The sequence below is a fragment of the Pristiophorus japonicus genome, unplaced genomic scaffold (assembly GCF_044704955.1).
Source record: "Pristiophorus japonicus isolate sPriJap1 unplaced genomic scaffold, sPriJap1.hap1 HAP1_SCAFFOLD_42, whole genome shotgun sequence".
NCBI classification, from domain to species: Eukaryota; Metazoa; Chordata; class Chondrichthyes; family Pristiophoridae; genus Pristiophorus; species Pristiophorus japonicus.
This window is the reverse complement of record NW_027254090.1, coordinates 342,733-362,240: the sequence shown is the minus strand read 5'-3', so window position 1 is coordinate 362,240 and position 19,508 is coordinate 342,733. Positions and strand designations below refer to the sequence as shown.

Below are 19,508 nucleotides of genomic sequence, written 5' to 3'. Positions count from 1 at the left end.
GGGAGATGGGACATGTGCTGTGTGAGGGTCCTCCGGGAGATAGGACATGTGCTGTGTGAGGATCCTCCGGGAGATGGGACATGTGCTGTGTGAGGGTCCTCCGGGAGATGGGACTTGTGTTGTGTGAGGGTCCTCCGGGAGATGGGACATGTGCTGTGTGAGGATCCTCCGGGAAATGGGACATGTGCTGTGTGAGCCCCTCCGGGAGATGGGACATGTGCTGTGTGAGGGTCCACCGGGAGATGGGACATGTGCTGTGTGAGGGTCCTCCGGGAGATGTGACGTGTGCTGTGTGAGGGTCCTCCGGGAGATGGGACATGTGCTGTGTGAGGATCCTCCGGGAGATGGGACGTGTGCTGTGTGAGGGTTCTCCGGGAGATGAGACATGTGCTGTGTGAGCCCCTCCGGGAGATGGGTCATGTGCTGTGTGAGGGTCCTCCGGGAGATGGGACATGTGCTGTGTGAGCCCCTCCGGGAGATGGGACATGTGCTCTGTGAAACCCTCCGGGAGATGGGACATGTGCTGTGTGAGGATCCTCCGGGAGATGGGAGATGTGCTGTGTGAGGGTCCTCCGGAAGATGGGACATGTGCTGTGTGAGCCCCTCCGGGAGATGGGACATGTGCTGTGTAAGCCCCTCCGGGAGATGGGACATGTGCTGTGTGAGGGTCCTCCGGGAGATGGGACATGTGCTGTCTGAGGGTCCTTAGGGAGATAGGACATGTGCTGAGTGAGGGTCCTCCGGGAGATGGGACATGTGCTGTGTGAGGGTTCTCCGGGAGATGGACATGTGCTGTGTGAGCCCCTCCAGGAGATGGGACATGTGCTGTGTGAGCCCCTCCGGGAGATGGGACATGTGCTGTGTGAGCCCCTCCAGGAGATTTGACATGTGCTGTGTGAGCCCCTCCGGGAGATGGACATGTGTTGTGTGAGGGTCCTCCGGGAGATGGGACATGTGTTGTGTGAGGGTCCTCCGGGAGATGGAACATGTGCTGTGTGAGGGTCCTCCGGGAGATGGACATGTGCTGTGTGAGGGTCCTCCGGGAGATGGGACATGTGCTGTGTGAGGGTCCTCCGGGAGATGGGACATGTGCTGTGTGAGCCCCTCCGGGAGATGGGACATGTGCTGTGTGAGGGTCCTCCGGGAGGTGGGACATGTGCTGTGTGAGGGTCCTCCGGGAGATGGGACATGTGCTGTGTGAGCCCCTCCGGGAGATGGGACATGTGCTGTGTGAGCCCCTCCGGGAGATGGGACATGTGATGTGTGAGGGTCCTCTGGGAGATGGGACATGTGCTGTGTGAGCCCCTCCGGGAGATGGAACATGTGCTGTGTGAGGGTCCTCCGGGAGATGGGACATGTGCTGTGTGAGCCCCTCCGGGAGATGGGACATGTGCTGTGTGAGGGTCCTCTGGGAGATGGGACATGTGCTGTGTGAGGGTCCTCCGGGAGATGGGATATGTGCTGTGTGAGCCCCTCCGGGAGATGGGACATGTGCTGTGTGAGCCCCTGGCCTGTATGTTTAATAGCTCACTGCACTCTGGAATGGGCCTTACAGATAGGAAGGAGGCTAAAGTAGTCCCCATTTTTAAAACAATGTGACAAGGCAGACCTGGGTAACTATAGGCCCATCAGTTTAATATCAGTAATAGGTAAGATGCTTGAAAGAATCATAAGGGATGCAATGTATGAATACTTGGATAGGGAGGGACATATTAGGGAAAGCCAACATGGCTTCATAAAGAGTTCATGTCTCACAACTCTAATTGTATTTTTTGAAGAAGTTACAATGTTGGTGGATGAGGGAAGCCCAGTAGACATTGTCTGCATAGATTTCCAAAAACCTTTTGATAAGGTATCGCACAAGAGGCTTCTCGAAGATCGGAGTCTCTGGTATTAGTGAAATATATTGAAGTGGATACAGAACTGGCCGGCAGGATGTAGGTAAAGAGCAGTTTTTGATGGATTTGGATCTGTTTGGAGACCAGTCACCAGTGGTGTCCTGCAGGGATCAGTGTTGGGACCATTGCTTTTCCCTATTTTTATTAATGATCTGGATTTTGGGGTTGGGGCACAATTTTGAAATGATACCAAGATCTGTGCGAGTGCTCGAACTGTAGAAGTGGCTCGTCTGATGCAGGCAGATGTTGAAGTGTTGGGACACTGGCCTCATGACTGTGTTGTAGGTATTAGGCACCCTCGGGCAACAGCACCTGTAGGATAAGGTTAGAATTAAATATGTAACATGTAACTTGTACCATAAAATGGTAACCAGTGAAGCCTCAAGGGATTTCTGTTAGCTGAAATAGACTGCATTCCTGGAGACTGATACTTGTTGTTTCCCACACACAGGACCAGCATGCAAGCTCTGCAGGTGTCTCTAATCAGCATACCTCAGGACCAAATGTTCTAGTAACAATACGGCTCTGTAGCTGGATGGGGATAAGGAGGCTACCCAATTCCAGCATCCAAGGACAGTAAGATAAGAGAAGCCCAGGCCATGTTACAAGACACATGAGTCATCCCTAGCAACACACCCCTTCGCAACACATGAGCCACTTTACGTTTAGAGACTAACGCTATTGGTCTAATGTAACTGTAGTAAACTGTTGTATGTAACTGTAGTAAACTGTTGTAAAACCTATAAAGATCCATGAAACCCTTTGTTCAGCGGAGAGAAGCCTGGACTCAGTCTTGTGATTTCCTCCCCGCTGGCGTAATTAAAGGCCGCACTGGCGTTGGAACCGACTCTGAGTGTTGAGTGATTCTTCTGATAAAAACTAACACTAACAACTGGAAAATGATGTATAACTTAGATAAGTTCAGTGTTATGCATGTGGGCAGGGCAAATGCTCAACATTCATACACCCTCCAGGGAAAGGCATTAAAGATGGTGGAGATAGAAAGAGATTTAGACATTCTAGTGAATACACCCTTAAAGGTACACGAGCAATGCAGTGCAGCGACAGTTAGAGCAAATAGGGTGCTGGGGTGTATCCATAGGACAATTCAGTATAAGACGAGGAGTACTGTTTTGTCCGAGTACAAGACCTTAGTCAGGCCACACTTGGAATACTCTGTCCAGTTTTAGTCTCCTCGCATGCTGGGTGATATTGAGGTTCTGGAAAGGGTCACTCGACTAATTCCAAGTCTAAAGGATCTTAGTTATCAAGATGGGTTAAAAGAGTTGGGACTCTTTACCTTAGAGCAGCGTAGACTTAGGGCGATATGATTGCGGTTTATAAGATAATGAAAGTGAAAGAGAGTGTTCCAGCTGACTGTTTATGTCAATTAAATAGGTTAGGCAGGACCAGGGGACACAAATTTCAGTTGTACAAGGCTAGATCTAGGTTAGACATCAGGAGGTGGTTCTTTTCCCAGAGAACAGTAGACCTCTGGAACAAGCTGCCCTCTCATGTGGTGGATACAGACTCATTGAATTCCTTCAAGTAAAAGCTGGATTTGTTTCTGGCTGCGGCGGAGATTAACACTTACAGAAGGCAGGTACTGCAGGGAGTTTCATGGCCAGAGTGATCTCCTGGACTAGTTTCCATCACTTGGGTTGGAGAGGAATTTCCCAGATTTTATTTTCCCAAATTGTCCTAGGTTTATTTTAAATCTGTATTTTTGCCTCTCCCAGGAGATCACATGGATTCGGGTGGAGTGGAGTGTATACGCTGTGATATATCGCAATTGTGTGGGACAGGCTTGATGGACCAGATGGTCTTTACCTGTCCGTCATTTTACGTATGTATTAAAATGCTTCATCTACACTGTCCTATTTAACACTACCAGAGCAGGTACAGCACGGCTTAGATACAGAATAAATCTCAGGCCCCGAATTAGAGCCCACAGGCCCCGTGGTGACAGGCCCCGGGTGAGCGGTGTCACTGGCCGCCATCTTGCACAGGGCGGGATCAGGGCGCATGCGTGGCCATCTTCGTTCAGGATCAGAGAGTGGGCGGGGCTTCAGAGTCTCTGTTCCCAACTGGGTCCCAGTGCCCGGGAGATGGAGCATCCTGGGCAACACATTTTTCTTCTTCATAGAATCAGAGACTGGTTACAAAATGGAAGGAGGCCATTTGCCCGTCGAGCCTATGTTGGCTATCTGCAAGAGCTTCTGCTAATCCCACTCCAGCTACTCTGACCAGACCTCTAATGATTTTGAACACCTCTGTCAAATCTCCTCTCAATCTTCTCTGTTCTGAGAACAACCTCAACTTCTCCAGACTATCCACGTAATTGAAGTCCCTCATCCCTGGATTCATTCTCGTAAATCTTTTCTGCAATCTCTTAAAAGGCCTTCGCATGCTTACTAAAATGTGGTAGCCAGAATTGCTCCAGTTCAGTCAACAAGCTCCCCGCTGGAGTGGAACTATACTGCAGAACCAGTGGGAACCTGTTCAACCTTCGTCGTCTCCAGGCCAGGTCCAAGACCACCTCAATCTCTGTCGTTGAGCTACCGTACGCGGATAATACCTGTGTCTGCGCACATATAGAGGCTGAACTTCAAATCATAGTCGACGTATTTACTGACGTTACGAAAGCATAGGCTTTACACTAAACATCCATAAGAGAAAGGTCCTCCACCAGCCTGTCCTCGCCACATAGCACTCCCCACTTCACCCACCCCCCGTAGTCATCAAAATCCATGGCACGGCCCTGGACAGTGTGAACCATTTCCCATACCTCAGGAACCTCTTGTCAGCAAGAGCAGACATTGACGACAGGATTCAACACCGCCTCCAGTGCAGCCTTCGGCCGCTTGAGGAAAAGTGTCTTTGAAGACCACGTCCTCAAATCTACAACCAAGCACATGGTCTACAGGGCTGTTGTAATACCCACCCTCCTGTATGGCTGAGAGACATGGACTATGTACAGTAGACACCTCAAGTTGCTGGAGAAATACCAATAACGATGTCTCCGCAAGATCATACAAATTACCTGGGAGGACAGACACACAAACGTTAGCGTCATCGACCAGGCCAACATCTGCAGCATTGAAGCACTGACCACATTTGATCAGCTCCGCTGGGCAGGCCACACTGTTCGCATGCCAGACACGAGACTCCCAAAGCAAGCACTCTACTCAGAACTCCTTCACAGCAAACGAGCCAAAGGTGTGGCTGATGAAATGTTACAAGGACACCATCAAAGCCTCCCTGATACACCTGGGAGTCCCTGGCTAAAGACCGCCCTAAGTGGAGGAAGAGCATCCGGGAGGGCGCTGAGCACCTCGAGTCTCATCGCCGAGAGCATGCAGAAATCAACCGTGGCATCAAAAAGGGCATGCGGCAAACCTGTCCCACCCACCCCTTCCCTCAACGACTATCTCTCCCACCTGTGACAGGGACTGTGGCTCTCGTATTGGACTGTTCAGCCACCAAAGGACTCATTTTTAGAGTGGAAGCATGTCTTCCTCAATTCGAGGGACTGCCTATGATGATGATGACGACCCAGAACTGCACACAATACTCCAGTTGAGGCCGAACCAGAGTTTTATGCAGGTTCAACATAATATCCACACTTCTGTACTCTATACCTCTATTCATGAAAAATAGGATCCCGTAAGTCTTTGTAACCACTTTCTCAACCAGCACTGCCACCCTCAGTGATTGGTGCACACATACTCCTGGGTCTCTCTGTTCACGCACCCCTTTACAATTGTACCCTTTAGCTTATATTTTCTCTCCTCTTTCTTCCGACAAAGATGTATCACTTTTGAACATTTCTACGTTAAATTTCATCTGCCACATAGACACGCTGGTGTAATGGGTGGGCTGTTCAGCCACCAAAGGACTCATTTTTAGAGTGGAAGCTAGTGGGCCTAAACACATTGGAGTGCAGAAGAATGAGAGGTGATTTTATCGAAACATAAGATAATAAGGGGGTTCGAAGTCTGTCACTACCTCCTCACGGTGCACTGTACTTCCAAGTTTTGTGTGAGCTGTAGATTTGGAAATTGTGCCCTGTACATAGGTCATTAATATAGATCAAAAAAAGCAGTGGACCCAATACCGACCCCTGGGGAACACCACTTCCTCCAGTCTGAAAAACAACCATTCACCACGACTCTGTGTGTGTCACTTACCCACTTTCATATCCATGCTGCCACTGTCCCCGTTATTCCATGGGCCTCGATTTTGCTGGTATTGGTAACACGCCTGGAATCACTAAACACAAAACCCAGTCTGTTAATCACTTTCAGCTACTGGACTTAGCATGTGCCCCACAGCATCTCTTCTACCTTCAATATGTGAATAGAGCATCACGCCTGCAAACCTGGTTTAACTTTATATCCACTCAGCAAATCTATTAAAGAAACGCCTATAGGCCAATGACACACTGTTAAGGTGCCAGTGTGTTGCTGGTTTGATTGGCATTTTGCCTGTAAAAGACTCTGTATTTTGGTCTCCATATTTACAAAAAGGATATATCTGCATTGGAGGCTGTTCGAATATGGTTCACTCGGTTGATTCTGGAGATGAGGGGATTGACTTATGAAAATAGGTTGAGTAGATTGGGCCTAAACACATTGGAGTGCAGAAGAATGAGAGATGATTTTATCGAAACATAAGATAATAAGGGGGTTCGACAAGGTGGATGCTGAGAGGATATTTCCCCTCATAGGGGAAACTAAAAGAAGGAGACATAGTCTTAGAATAAGGGACCACCCAATTAAAACTGAGATGAGGAATTTCTTCTCTGCGGGTTGTAAATCTGTGGAATTCTCTGCCCAGGTGAGCTGTGGAGGCTGGGTCTTTGAATATATTTCAGGCGGAAACATAGACAGATCTTTGAGCGATTAAGGGAGTACAGGATTATGGGGAGTGGGCAGGGAAGTGGAACTGAGTCCATGATCAGATAAGCCATGATCTTATTGAATTGCGGAGCAGACCCGAGGGGTCAAATGGCCTACTCCAGCTCCTATTTATTATGTTCTCATGTTCTAACTGAACATTTTTCCCAGTCTAACCTTGTCTGTAATGAAATATGTGTCATTTAATAAGCCTCAAGTCCTTGCTCATGTCTGCTGCAGATTCCAGAGTTGATTCCAGAGATGAGGGGGTTGACTTATGACGATAGATTGATTAGGTTGGACCTAGACACATTGGAGTTCAAAAGAATGAGGTGATCTCTGTGTGGCCCTGAAGGACTGTGTCCAGGCTGAAGTTCTGTTCCCCCTGTAAAATCCTCTCCACAGAATGTCCTTTCTCAGCTCCAATCAGGTGATGCGAAACACTCAGGTGGTAAAGACAAAAATCCACAGCAATGTGTTGAAAGCAACACTAATTTGTGTGTCTATATCCCAAATATTAAACTCCAATCCAGTTACAGGAGTTATTAACATCAGCGTTACAGGATTTATAAACCCCAACTATCAGAATTAACACAATTTAGTCCAGGATGTGATTACCAGCCGCAATAACAACAGAATCCAACCCCTGCAGTCACTTGTGAACTCGCTGGTGTCTCAGCAGGTTGCCTGACAGAGAGAATCCCTTCCCACACTCAGAGCAGGTGAACGGCCTCTCCCCAGAGTGAACTCGCTGGTGTATCAGCAGGTGGGATAACCGAGTAAATCCCTTCCCACACTCAGAACATTTAAAAGGTCTCTCCCCAGTGTGAAGTCGCTGGTGTTTCAGCAGGTGGGATGATGCAGTGAATTCCTTCCCACAGTCAGAGCAGGTGAACGGCCTCTCCCCAGTGTGAACTCGCTGGTGTATCAGCAGGCTGGATGATGCAGTGAATCTCTTCCCACACTCGGAGCAGGTGAATGGCCTCTCCCCAGTGTGAACTCCCTGGTGTATCAGCAGGCTGGATGATACAGCGAATTCCTTCCCACAGTCAGAGCAGGTGAATGGCCTCTCCCCAGTGTGAACTCCCTGGTGTATCAGCAGGCTGGATGATACAGCGAATTCCTTCCCACAGTCAGAGCAGGTGAACGGCCTCTCCCCAGTGTGAACTCCCTGGTGTATCAGCAGGCTGGATGATGCAGTGAATCTCTTCCCACACTCGGAGCAGGTGAATGGCCTCTCCCCAGTGTGAACTCCCTGGTGTATCAGCAGGCTGGATGATGCAGTGAATCTCTTCCCACACTCGGAGCAGGTGAACGGCCTCTCCCCAGTGTGAACTCGCTGGTGTATCAGCAGGTGGGATGATGCAGTGAATCCCTTCCCACAGTCGGAGCAGGTGAACGGCCTCTCCCCAGTGTGAACTCGCTGGTGTTTCAGCAGGTCGGATGACTGAATGAATCCCTTCCCACAGTCGGAGCAGGTGAACGGCCTCTCCCCAGTGTGAACTCGTCGATGTGTTTCCAGCTGGGACGGGCAGTTGAAACGTTTCCCACAATCCCCACATTTAATTGGTTTCTCCCCAGTGTGACTGCACTTGTGTCTCTCCAGTTTGGATGATTGACTGAAGCCTTGTCCACACACAGAGCACGTGTACCGTTTCTCCCCACTGTGAACGGTGCCTTCTGCTTCCATGGTCAAAAGCTGATGATATTCCAGTCCCGATATATTGAGTGACCGTCAGATCTTGAGGTGATGTTTGGTTTGAGCTTCCAGTCTACAAATCCTTCCCTTTTAACACCCTGTAAAGTGAATTTTAAACAGGAAAAAGTGAGTGTGAGAGAGAACCCACAAAAACACAAAGGCAGGTTGTGAAATTGAGCTTAATGAATCTGTTCATTTGTGGGGCCGGCACTAGAAAAAAGTGACCATGAAAGCTGCCGGATTGTCGTAAAAACACATCTGGGTCACTGTTGTCATTCAGGGAAGGGAACACACTCCCTCGACAGGCCCACATGGGAAATTGTTGTTCCCACTGGGCCCAGAATTACTGGGGGTGATACCCAGCAGCTTCTCCCCGCTCTCCATCCAGCTCAAACTGATGTAACAAATAGACCCACACAGGAGGCCAGTGAATGACTTCCACATCCAGCGCCCACCCTGATACAGAGCGGCTGGGAATTGCTGGGCCTGCTGTATGTTGTTGTTTGCCTGGTGTGGGGGAGGTGCTGCCCCCGGGGGTTGCTGGGGCCGGGCCCGGTGGCTCTGACTCGGGGCCCGAGAGCCGCGCTTGGCATTGCCCGGGGACCGAGAGCCGCACTCGGTGTTGTCCAGGGACCGAGAGCCTCACTCGGTGTTGCCCGGGGACTGAGAGCCACACTCGGTGTTGTCCGGGGACTGAGAGCCACACTCGGTGTTGCCCGGGGACTGAGAGCCACACTCGGTGTTGTCCGGGGACTGAGAGCCACACTCGGTGTTGCCCGAGGAATGAGAGCCACACTCGGTGTTGCCCGGGGCCCGGGAGCCGCACTCGGTGTTGCCCGGGGACTGAGAGCCGCACTCGGTGTTGCCCGGGGACTGAGAGCCACACTCGGTGTTGTCCGGGGACTGAGAGCCGCATTCGGTGTTGCCCGGGGACTGAGAGCCACACTCGGTGTTGCCCGGGGACCGAGAGCCACACTCGGTGTTGTCCGGGGACTGAGAGCCGCACTCGGTGTTGCCCGGGGAATGAGAGCCACACTCGGTGTTGCCCGGGGACTGAGAGCCGCATTCGGTGTTGCCCGGGGCCCGGGAGCCGCACTCGGTGTTGCCCGGTGACTGAGAGCCGAACTCGGTGCTGCCCGGGGCCCGAGAGCCGCACTCAGTGTTGCCCGGGGCTCGGGAGGCGCACTCGGTGTTGCCCGGGGACTGAGAGCCACACTCGGTGTTGTCCGGGGACTGAGAGCCGCACTCGGTGTTGCCCGGGGACTGAGAGCCACACTCGGTGTTGCCCGGGGACTGAGAGCCGCATTCGGTGTTGCCCGGGGCCCGGGAGCCGCACTTGGTGTTGCCCGGTGACTGAGAGCCGCACTCGGTGCTGCCCGGGGCCAGAGAGCCGCACTCAGTTTTGCCCGGGGCCCGGGAGCCGCACTCGGTGTTGCCTGGGGACTGAGAGCCGCACTCGGTTAAAAAGGAGGCAGACAAAAAGCAGGAAACTATAGACCAGTTAGCCTAACATCTGTGGTTGGGAAAATGTTGAAGAGTTCATTTTTAAAGAATCAATAGCACGACATTTGGAAAAGCATAATTCGGTCAGGCAGAGTCAGCATGGATTTATGAAGGGGAAGTTAAGTTTGACAAATTTGCTGGAATTCTTTGAGCATGTAATGAACAGGGTGGATAAAGTGGGTCTTTTGTATTTGGATTCCCAGAAGACATTTGACAATATGCCACATAAAAGGTTACTGCACAAGATAAAAGTTCACGGGGCTGGGGGTAATATATTAGCATGGATAGAGGATTGGCTAACTAACAGACAACAGAGAGTTGGGGTAAATGGTTCATTCTTGGGTTGGCAATCAGTGACTAGTGGGGTGCCGCAGGGATCAGTGCTGGGACCCCAGCTATTAACAATCTATATTAACGACTTGGAAGAAGGGACCGACTTTAACGTAGCCAAGTTTGCTGACGATATGAAGATGGGAGGAAAAGCAACGTGTGAGGAGGACACAAATAATCTGTAAAAGGACATAGACAGGCTAAGTGAGTGGGCAAAAATTTGGCAGATGGAGTATAATGTTGGAAAGTGTGAGGTCATGCATTATGGCAGAAAAAAATCAAAGAGCAAGTTATTATTTAAATGGAGAGAGATTGCAAAGTGCCGCAGTACAGCGGGACCTGGGGGTACTTGTGCATGAAACACAAAAGGTTAGTATGCAGGTGCAGCAAGTGATCAGGAAGGCCAATGCAATCTTGGCCTTTATTGCAAAGGGGCTGGAGTATAAAAGCAGGGAAGTCTTGCTACAGTTACACAGGGTATTGGTGAGGCCACACCTGGAATACTGCATGCAGTTTTGGTTTCCATATTTATGAAAGGATACACTTGTTTGCAGGAAGTTGAGAGAAAGTCCACTGAGTTGTTTCCGGAGATGAGGGGGTTGACTTATGAGAAAAGGTTGAGGAGGTTGGGCCTCTACTCATTGAATTCAGAAGAACGAATGAGAGGTGATTTATCGAAACGTATAAGATAATTAGGGGGTTTGACAAGGTGGTAGCAGAGAGGATGTTTTCACTGATCGGGGAGACGAGAAATAGGGGCCATAATCTTAGAATAAGGGGCCCTCCATTTAAAACTGAGATGAGGAGGAATTTCTTCTCTGAGAGTTGTAAATCTGTGGAATTCGCTGCCTCAAGAGAGCTGTGGAATCTGGGACATGGAATATATTTAAGACAGAGATAGACAGTGTCTTAACCGATAAGGGAATAAGGGGTTATGGGGAGTGGGCAGGAAAGTGGACCCGAGTCCATGATCGGATCAGCCATGATCGTATTAAATGGTGGAGCAGGCTCGAGGGGCCGTATGGCCTGCTCTTGCTCCTATTTTTTATGTTCTTATTTTTTAATGTAGTCTCGTATGGGAGTGTGGATTTTACTCATATCTGTCCATCTCTGGTATGTGGATGAGGATTTTACTCTGTATGTTAGTTTCTGATACGAGAGCGTGGATTTTATCCTGTTCCTGTCAATTTCTGGTAATTGCCTGTGGGTTTCATTCTGTATCAAAAAGGGCCACATTACTACATAATTCTAAAAGGATAAAGAGTGTTAAAAAAACAAGCCTGAAGGCTCTGAGTCTCAAAGTGAGGATCATTGGTAATAAGGTGGACAAATTAACTGCACATATAGCTGTTAATGGATATGATGTAATTGGGATTACAGAGACATGGCTCCAGGGTAACCAAGGCTGGGAACATAATATGCAGGGGTATTCAATATTGAAGAAAGAAAAGGAGGTGGGGTAGAGTTAATGGTTAAAGAGGAGGTTAATGCAATAGTAAGGAAGGACATTGGCTGGGATAATGTGGAATCTGTATGGGTCGAGCTGCGAAACAACAAAGGGCAGAAAACGTTTGGTGGTCTGTAAACAAACCCAACTAACAGTAGTAGGGAGGTTGGGGATGGCATCAAAAAGGAAATTAGGGAGGCGTGCAATAAGAGTACAGCAGTTACCATAGGTGACTTTTACCTACATATTGATTGGGCGAACCAAACCGGTAGCAATATTGTAGAGGAGGATTTCCTGGAGTGTATAAGGGATGGTTTTCTAGACCAATATGTCGAGGAACCAACTAGAGAGCCGGCCATCCTAGACTGGGTCTTGTGTAACGAGAGAGGATTAATTAGCAATTAGTCGTGCGTGGCCCCATAGGGAAGAGTGACCATAATATGGTAGAATTCTTCATTAAGATGGAGAGCGACACAGTTAACTCAGAGACTAGGGTCCTGAACTTGAAGGAAACTTCGATGGTATGAGACGTGATTTGGCTGGGATAAACAGGCGAATAATACTTAAAGGGTTGATGGTGGATAGGCAATGGCAGACATTTAAAGATCACATGGATGAATTAAAACTATTATACATCCCTGTCTGGCGTAAAAATAAAACATGAAAGGTGGCTCAACCGTGGCTAACCAAGGAAATTAGGGGCAGTGGCACATAAATTGGCCTGAAAAAGCAGCAAACCTGAGGACTGGGAGCAATTTAGAATTCAGCAGAGGAGGACTAAGGGTGTAATAAGGAGGGGGAAAATAGAATATGAGAATAAGCTTGCAGGGAACATAAAAAACTGACTGCAAAAGCTTCTATAGATATGTGAAGAGAAAAAGATTAGTGAAATCTAATGTCGGCCCCTTGCAGTCAGAATCAGGTGAATTTATAATGGGGAACAAGTAAATGGCAGACCAATTGAACAAATGCTTTGGTTCTGTCTTCACTAAGGAAGACACGAATAACCTGCCGAAAATACTAGGGGACCGAGGGTCTAACGGGAAAGATGAACTGAGGGAAATCCTTATTAGTCAGGAAATGGTTGTAGGGAAACTGATGGGACTGAAGGCCGATAAATCCCCAGGGTCTGATAGTCTGCGTCCCAGAGTAGTTAAAGAAGTGGCCCTAGAAATAGTAGATGCATTGGTGGTCATTTTCCAACATTCGATAGATTCTGGATCAGTACCTATGGATTGGAGGGTAGCTAATGTAAACCCACTTTTTAAAAAATGAGGGAGAGAGAAAACAGGGAATTATAGACCGGTTAGCCTGACATCGGTGGTGGGGAAAATGCTGGAATCAATTATTAAAGATGTAATAGCATAGCATTTGGAAAGCAGTGACAGGATCGGTCCAAGTCAGCATGGATTTATGAAAGGGAAATCATGCTTGACAAATCTTCTTGAGTTTTTTGTGGATGTAACTAGTAGAGTGGATAAGGGAGAACCAGTGGATGTGGTGCATTTGGAATTAAAAAAGGCTTTTGACAACGTCCCACACAAGAGATTGGTGTGCAAAATTAAGGTACATAGTATTGGGGGTAATGTATTGATGTGGAGGGAGAACTGCTTGGCAGACAGGAAGCAAAGAGTGGGAATAAACGTGTCCTTTTCAGAATGGCAGGCATTGACTAGTGGGGTGCCGGAAGGTTCAGTGCTGGGATCTCAGTAATTTACAACATCCATTAATTATTTAGATGAGGGAATTTAACGTAATATCTACAAATTTGCAGATGATACTAAGCTGGGTGGCAGTGTGAGCTGTGAGTCGGATGCTAAAAGGCTGCAGGGTGACTTGGACAGGTTAGGTGAATGGGCAATTGCATGGCAGATGCAGTATAATGTGGATAAATGTGAGATTATTCACTTTGGGTGCAAAAACAGGAAGGCAGATTATCTGAATGGTGACAGATTAGTAAAATGGGAGGTGCAAAGAGACCTGGGTGTCATGGTACATCAGTCACTGAAGGTAGACATGCAGGTCCAGCAGGCAGTAAAGAAAGCAACTGGCATGCTGGCCTTCATAGCAAGGCGATTTGAGTATACGAGCAGGGAAGTCTTACTGCAATTGTACAGGGCCTTGCTGAGACCACACCTTGAGTATTGTGTGCAGTTTTGGTCTCTTAATCTGAGGAAGAACGTGCTTGCTATTGAGGGACTGCAGCGAAGGTTCACCAGACTAATTCCCGGGATGGCAGTACTGACATATGAAGAAAGACTGGATCGGCTAGGCTTACACTCACTGGAATTTAGAAGAATGAGAGGGGATCTCATAGCAACATATAAAATTATGACGGAACTGGACAGGTTAGAGGCAGGAAGAATGTTCCTGATGTTGGGGAAGTCCAGAATCAGGGGTCACAGTCTAAGGATAAGGGGTAAGCCTTATCGGACTGAAATGAGGAGAAACTTTTTCACCCAGAGTGGTAAACCTGTGAAGTTCTCTACCACAGAAAGTTGTGGAGTACTGTTTGTTGGATTTATTCAAGAGGGAGTTAGATGTGGCCCTTACGGCTAAGGGGCTCAGGGGGTATGGAGAGAAAGCGGGAGTGGGGTACTGAAGTTGCATGATGAGCCATGATCATATAGAATGGTGGTGCAGGCTAGAAGGGCCGAATGGCCTGCTCCTGCACCTATTTTCAATGTTTCAATGTATCTTTCCATTTTTGGTGAGTGAGTGTGTATTTTGTGCTGTATCTGTCCATCTCTGTGATGTGAATGTGAGCTCTACTGCATACCCGTCATTCTCCAGTATGTTAGTATTGTTTTACTGTGTACCCCCAATCTCTTATAGTATTGGTTTTACTTTCTAACTGTCAATTTGTGTTATGGAGGTGAGTGTTTATGCTGAATCTGTCGGTCTCTGGTAAATGAGTCTGAGTTTCACTCTGTTTCTATCTGTGTCTGCGATGTGAGTGTGGGCCTTTCTCTGTATCTCCATTTCTGTTATGGGAGTCTAGGTTTTATTCTGTACCCGTCAAGTTCTGATATGTGATTGTGGGCCTTACTCTATAACTGCCAGTTTCTGTTTAATTGCGAGTGGGCTTTCGTTTGTACCTGTCAGTTTCTGGAATGAAAGAGAGCTCTTTACCTGTCACTCTCTGGTATGCAAGTGGGGATTTTATTCTGTTACTGTCACTTTCATATATGTGGGTGTGTGTTGTAAACTGTATCTGTCAGTCTGTGGTACGGGAATGTGGGGTTTATTCTGCACCTGTCATCTTCTGGTATGTTCGGTGGGTTTAAATACTGAATCTGTCAGATTCTGAAACATGAATATGGCTTTTGCTCTGTACCCATCAGCTTCTGATATGCTAATGTGGTTTATACTATCTGTTTGACATTTTTTCTGATAGATGATTGTCTTTTATTCTCTACCTGCCAGTTTCTGGCAAGTGAGTGTGGGTGTTTAATGTCAGGGTGATCTGTTTCAATGGTGAAACAGCATCTGATTCTACTGCTCCATGTGGCTGTAAGATTCACAATGTATCTCTGCCACTTCGGATCACTGTGGGACTGACAGCTTCTGCTGTCTGTGACAATAGACTTGAGGCCAGTTCTGTGTGTCTGTGCTCTGTGAGTGATAATCTACTTACTGTGTGTGAGAAGGAGCTGCCTGCACTGTTCCTTGTGTTCTGGGTGGAGGAAAGATCACATTTGTTCTGGCTGGTTGAATAATTTTGCTGTGAGAATAATAATACGAGAACATTATTAGTTCTAAGATATGGATGCAGGAGAGAATATGATGTACCTGAGGGAGCAACAATGTAGCTCTCAATCACCAGCAACACGGTTTTGGTGAACTCAGCTCACCGAAACAATATAACCCGTCTTTAAAATATCTTCTCCCACACTCCTCTCCTGTTGCCTGCAATAGATGACCTTGTGAAACTCCCCACATCCTCACTGTCAGGCTGTTTCCCCCGGACTCAATGCCGATCTCTGAGCCCATCTGCGGACACGCTCCCAATGCGTTGTGCTGCTGTCAGGAGGCTGCTGCTCGCTGCCTTACCCCGGGGCTACTGTGTCACCATTCCTGGCTGTTTTAAACCATCTTCTTCCGCTCACTGAGTGAATGGTGATTGCAGGCAGTGCTGGGGGAGGGGAGGGTGCATGTGCTCTTCTGCTCACTGGGAATTGACACAGGGGGTGGGGCTGAACCGCGCATGCGCAGCTCTCTGCAATAATTCAGCCTGTTAAAATCAAAGTGCACTTTTCCCAATTTACTTTTATCAGAATCTGAGCAAAGGAACTGGGCTTGGGGGGAAAGGACAGAGAATGATTAAAGCTGGGAGCTTTGTCCCTTGGAGATGCTCAATTTGAGATCATTCCGTGCAGGGTGTTTCTCTCCATGAGCCCATCTTCACAAAGCTATCCTGCAGCAACATCGGAGGGATGAGGGAGTGGGAGTGTTTGCTGGGACCGTGCAGGAGTTAATATCTAACAGAAACAAACTGAGATCAGTTTAATTAGAGTAAAACACTCGGTCACTGAGAGTAATACCGAAGTGGATAATCAAGGGGCTTTCATGAGGCAGGAACTTAATACAATCACTATTCATTATGAAGTAGAACTCGGTAAAATAATGGGACTAAAGGCAGACAAGTCACCTTGCCCTGATGGCTTACATCGTAAGGTCTTAAGAGAAGTGGCTGCAAAGATGGTGGACACATTAGTTGTAATCTACCAAAATTCCCTGGATTCTGGGTTGGTCCCAACAGATTGGAAACCAAAAATGTAATGCCTCTATTTAAAAAAGGAGGCAGACAAAAAGCAGGAAACTATAGACCAGTTGGCCTAACATCTGTCATTGAAAAAATGCTGGAGACCATTATTAAGGAAGCAGTCGCGAAACATTTGGAAAAGCATGATTCAATCCAGCAGAGTCAGTATCGCTTTATGAAAGGGAAATCATGTTTGACAAATTTGCTGGAGTCCTTTGATGATGTAAGAAGCAGAATAGATAAGGCGGAACCAGTGGATGTGGTGTATTTGGATTTCCAGAAGGCATTTGATAAGGTGCCATATAAGAGATTACTGCACAAGATAAACCTCATGGTGTTGGGGGCAGTATATTAGCATGGATAGAGGATAGGTTAACTAACAGAAAACAGAGAGTCAGGATAAATGGGTCTTTTTCCGGTTGGCAAATGGTGACTAGTGGGGTGCCTCAGGTATCGGTGCTCGTTCCTCAACTATTTACAATCTATATTAATGACTTGGAAGAAGGCACCGAGTGTAATAGAGCCAAGTTTGCCGATGATACAAAGATGGGGGGGAAAGCAAATCGAGAACACGAAAAATCTGCAAAGGGATATAGACAGGCGAAATGAGTGGGCAAAGATTTGTCAGATGTAGTATAATATGGGAAAATGTGAGGTTATCCACTTTGGCAGAAATAATAGAAAAGCAAATTATAATTTAAATGGAGAAAAATTGCAAAGTGCTACAGGACAGAGAGACCTGAGGATGTTTGTGCATAAAACACAAAAAGTTAATGCGCAGGTACGGCAAGTAATCAGGAAGGCGAATGGAACATTGGCCTTTATTGCAAGGGGGATAAAGCAGAGAAGTCCTGCTACAATTGTACAGGGTTTTGGTGAGACCACACCCAGAATACTGCATGCAGTTTGGTCTCTGTATTTAAGGAAGGATATACTTGAATTGGAGGCTGTTCAGAGGTTAATTCTGGCGATGAGGGGATTGTCTTATGAGGATAGGTTGATTAGGGTGGGCCGATACACATTGGAGTTCAAAAGAATGAGAGGTGATCTTATTGAAACATATAACGAGGGGACTGGACAAGGTGGATCCAGAGAGGATATTTCCACTCAGGGTAAACTAAAACTAGGGTGCATAGTCTCAGAATAAGGGGCCACCCATTTAAAACTGAGATGAGGAGAAATTTATTCGCTCAGATAGTTGTAAATCTGTGGAATTCTCTGCCCGAGAGCTGTGGACGCTTGGTCATTGAATGTAATTAAGGCAGAGATAGACAGGTTTTTGAGCGATAAGGGATTAAAGGGTGATGGGGAGCGGGCAGGGAAGTGGAGTTGAGTCCATGATCAGATCAGCCATCATCTTATTGAATGGCAGAGCAGGATCCAGGGGCCAAATGATCCACTCCTGCTCCTATTTCTTAGGTTATTATGTTCTTATGAGATAATAACCCTGTGACTGTATATGGGGACTCTAACCCTGGGACTGTACATGGGGACTCTAACCCTGGGACTGTACATGGGGACTCTAACCCTGGGACTGTACATGGGGACTCTAACCCTGGGACTGTACATGGGGACTCTAACCCTGGGACTGTACATGGGGACTCTAACCCTGGGACTGTACATGGGGACTCTAAACCTGGGACTGTACATGGGATTCTAACACTGGGACTGAACATGGGGACTCTAACCCAGGGACTGTACCCGGGGACTCTAACCCTGGGACTGAACATGGGGATTCTAACCCTGGGACTGTACATGGGGACTCTAACCCTGGGACTGTACCTGGGGACTCTAACCCTGGGACTGTACCTGGGGACTCTAACCCTGGGACTGAACATGGGGACTCTAACCCTGGGACTGTACCTGGGGACTCTAACCCTGGGACTGTACCTGGGGACTCTAACCCTGGGACTGTACCTGGGGACTCAAACCCTGGGACTGTACCTGGGGACTCTAACCCTGGGACTGTACATGGGGACTCTAACCCTGGGACTGTACCTGGGGACTCTAACCCTGGGACTGTACCTGGGGACTCTAACCCTGGGACTGTACCTGGGGACTCTAACCCTGGGACTGAACATGGGGACTCTAACCCTGGGACTGTACCTGGGGACTCTAACCCTGGGACTGTACCTGGGGACTCTAACCCTGGGAGTGAACAGCTCTGGGGCTTTCCTGTTACAATTGTCTGGGATGTAACCAGAAGCTGAGCACTGAGCAGCGCCTTTAGGAGATGGTGAGAAATCCGAGGTGTCAGAATATAACTCAGCTGTTACTTTACCAAGATGGCCGCGCATGCGCTTTGCTGCTCACTGAACAAAGATGGCGGAGAACAGACTCTGCCTTCCTGTACAAAGATGGCCGCCGTTACCCGGGGCCTATGACCGGGAGAAAGCCTCGAGGCTGCAGGCGCCGATATTCCGGTTATTATTCCGGGCTTCCGGAAGGCACCAGGTGTTTATGAAGCCTCCCCGACTCCCCGCTGGTCCATTACTCACCTCCGCCCCGCTAAAAGTGAGCTGTTTTACGGAGCACATTTCACCACAGCCGCTCCGCCATTACACGCACCGCGCATGCTCCAAATACAGCCAGTTCTCGCGCGTGCGCACTGGTCCCATGAAGTCTGGGGTCGGCACATTCTCCATTGCGGGGAATGCTGGGTAAATACCCAAGACTACTTAAGTGACTGGGACAGGAACTACTGGCCTCCCATTGGGCACTGAACCATGTTCATTCTGGCACTGAGACTTTGTTCCTGCTGCTCCAATAACCCTGTCCCTGAGCTGGAGATTAGTGTTCTGTCTCAGTATTGTTTCAAACACCGGGTGTCCAATATTTCATTTCTCCACAACCATCATCATCATCACAGGCAGTCCCTGGAAGCGAGGATGATTTGCTTCCACGCCAAAAAGGAATGAGTTCACAGGTGTTTTAATGAAGGACCGAGTATTCCAGATCCCGAGCTACA

The 19,508-nt window shown here is 48.1% G+C and overlaps 1 protein-coding gene and 1 long non-coding RNA gene across 7 annotated transcripts in view; one reads left to right on the top strand and one right to left on the bottom strand.

The window, feature by feature from the left end:
* LOC139250761 (uncharacterized) overlaps window positions 1-2,745 on the top strand; it is a 31,723-nt gene extending 28,978 nt beyond the window's left edge. For all 3 annotated transcript variants that reach the window (XR_011591364.1, XR_011591362.1, XR_011591363.1), the window contains exon 5: window positions 2,350-2,745. This is a non-coding gene — a long non-coding RNA (uncharacterized lncRNA). The remainder of the gene's footprint in view (window positions 1-2,349) is intronic.
* Window positions 1,332-19,109, bottom strand: LOC139250760 (zinc finger protein ZFP2-like). Of its 4 annotated transcripts, none has more exons than XR_011591359.1 (5): window positions 19,039-19,109; window positions 15,413-15,499; window positions 6,974-8,593; window positions 6,089-6,170; window positions 1,332-2,210 (listed from the first exon to the last, which is right to left on the bottom strand). XR_011591359.1 is itself a non-coding variant. In XM_070873122.1 (3 exons), the coding sequence occupies exon 3, from the start codon at window positions 8,484-8,486 to the stop codon at window positions 7,449-7,451; it is 1,038 nt and encodes a 345-aa protein (XP_070729223.1). In that variant the 5' UTR covers window positions 8,487-8,593; window positions 15,413-15,499; window positions 19,039-19,109; the 3' UTR covers window positions 6,189-7,448. The 4 variants fall into 4 exon arrangements, 1 of the variants encoding a protein (XP_070729223.1); XR_011591360.1 differs by having other exon boundaries at window positions 7,415-8,593; XR_011591361.1 differs by lacking the exon at window positions 6,974-8,593 and having other exon boundaries at window positions 1,339-2,210.
* Between the last annotated feature and the right edge of the window lie 399 nt (window positions 19,110-19,508).

Excerpts from the sequence above, each read along its gene's own strand:
- LOC139250760 (XM_070873122.1), bottom strand. The coding sequence starts at position 8,486 with ATGGAAGCAGAAGGCACCGTTCACAGTGGGGAGAAACGGTACACGTGC.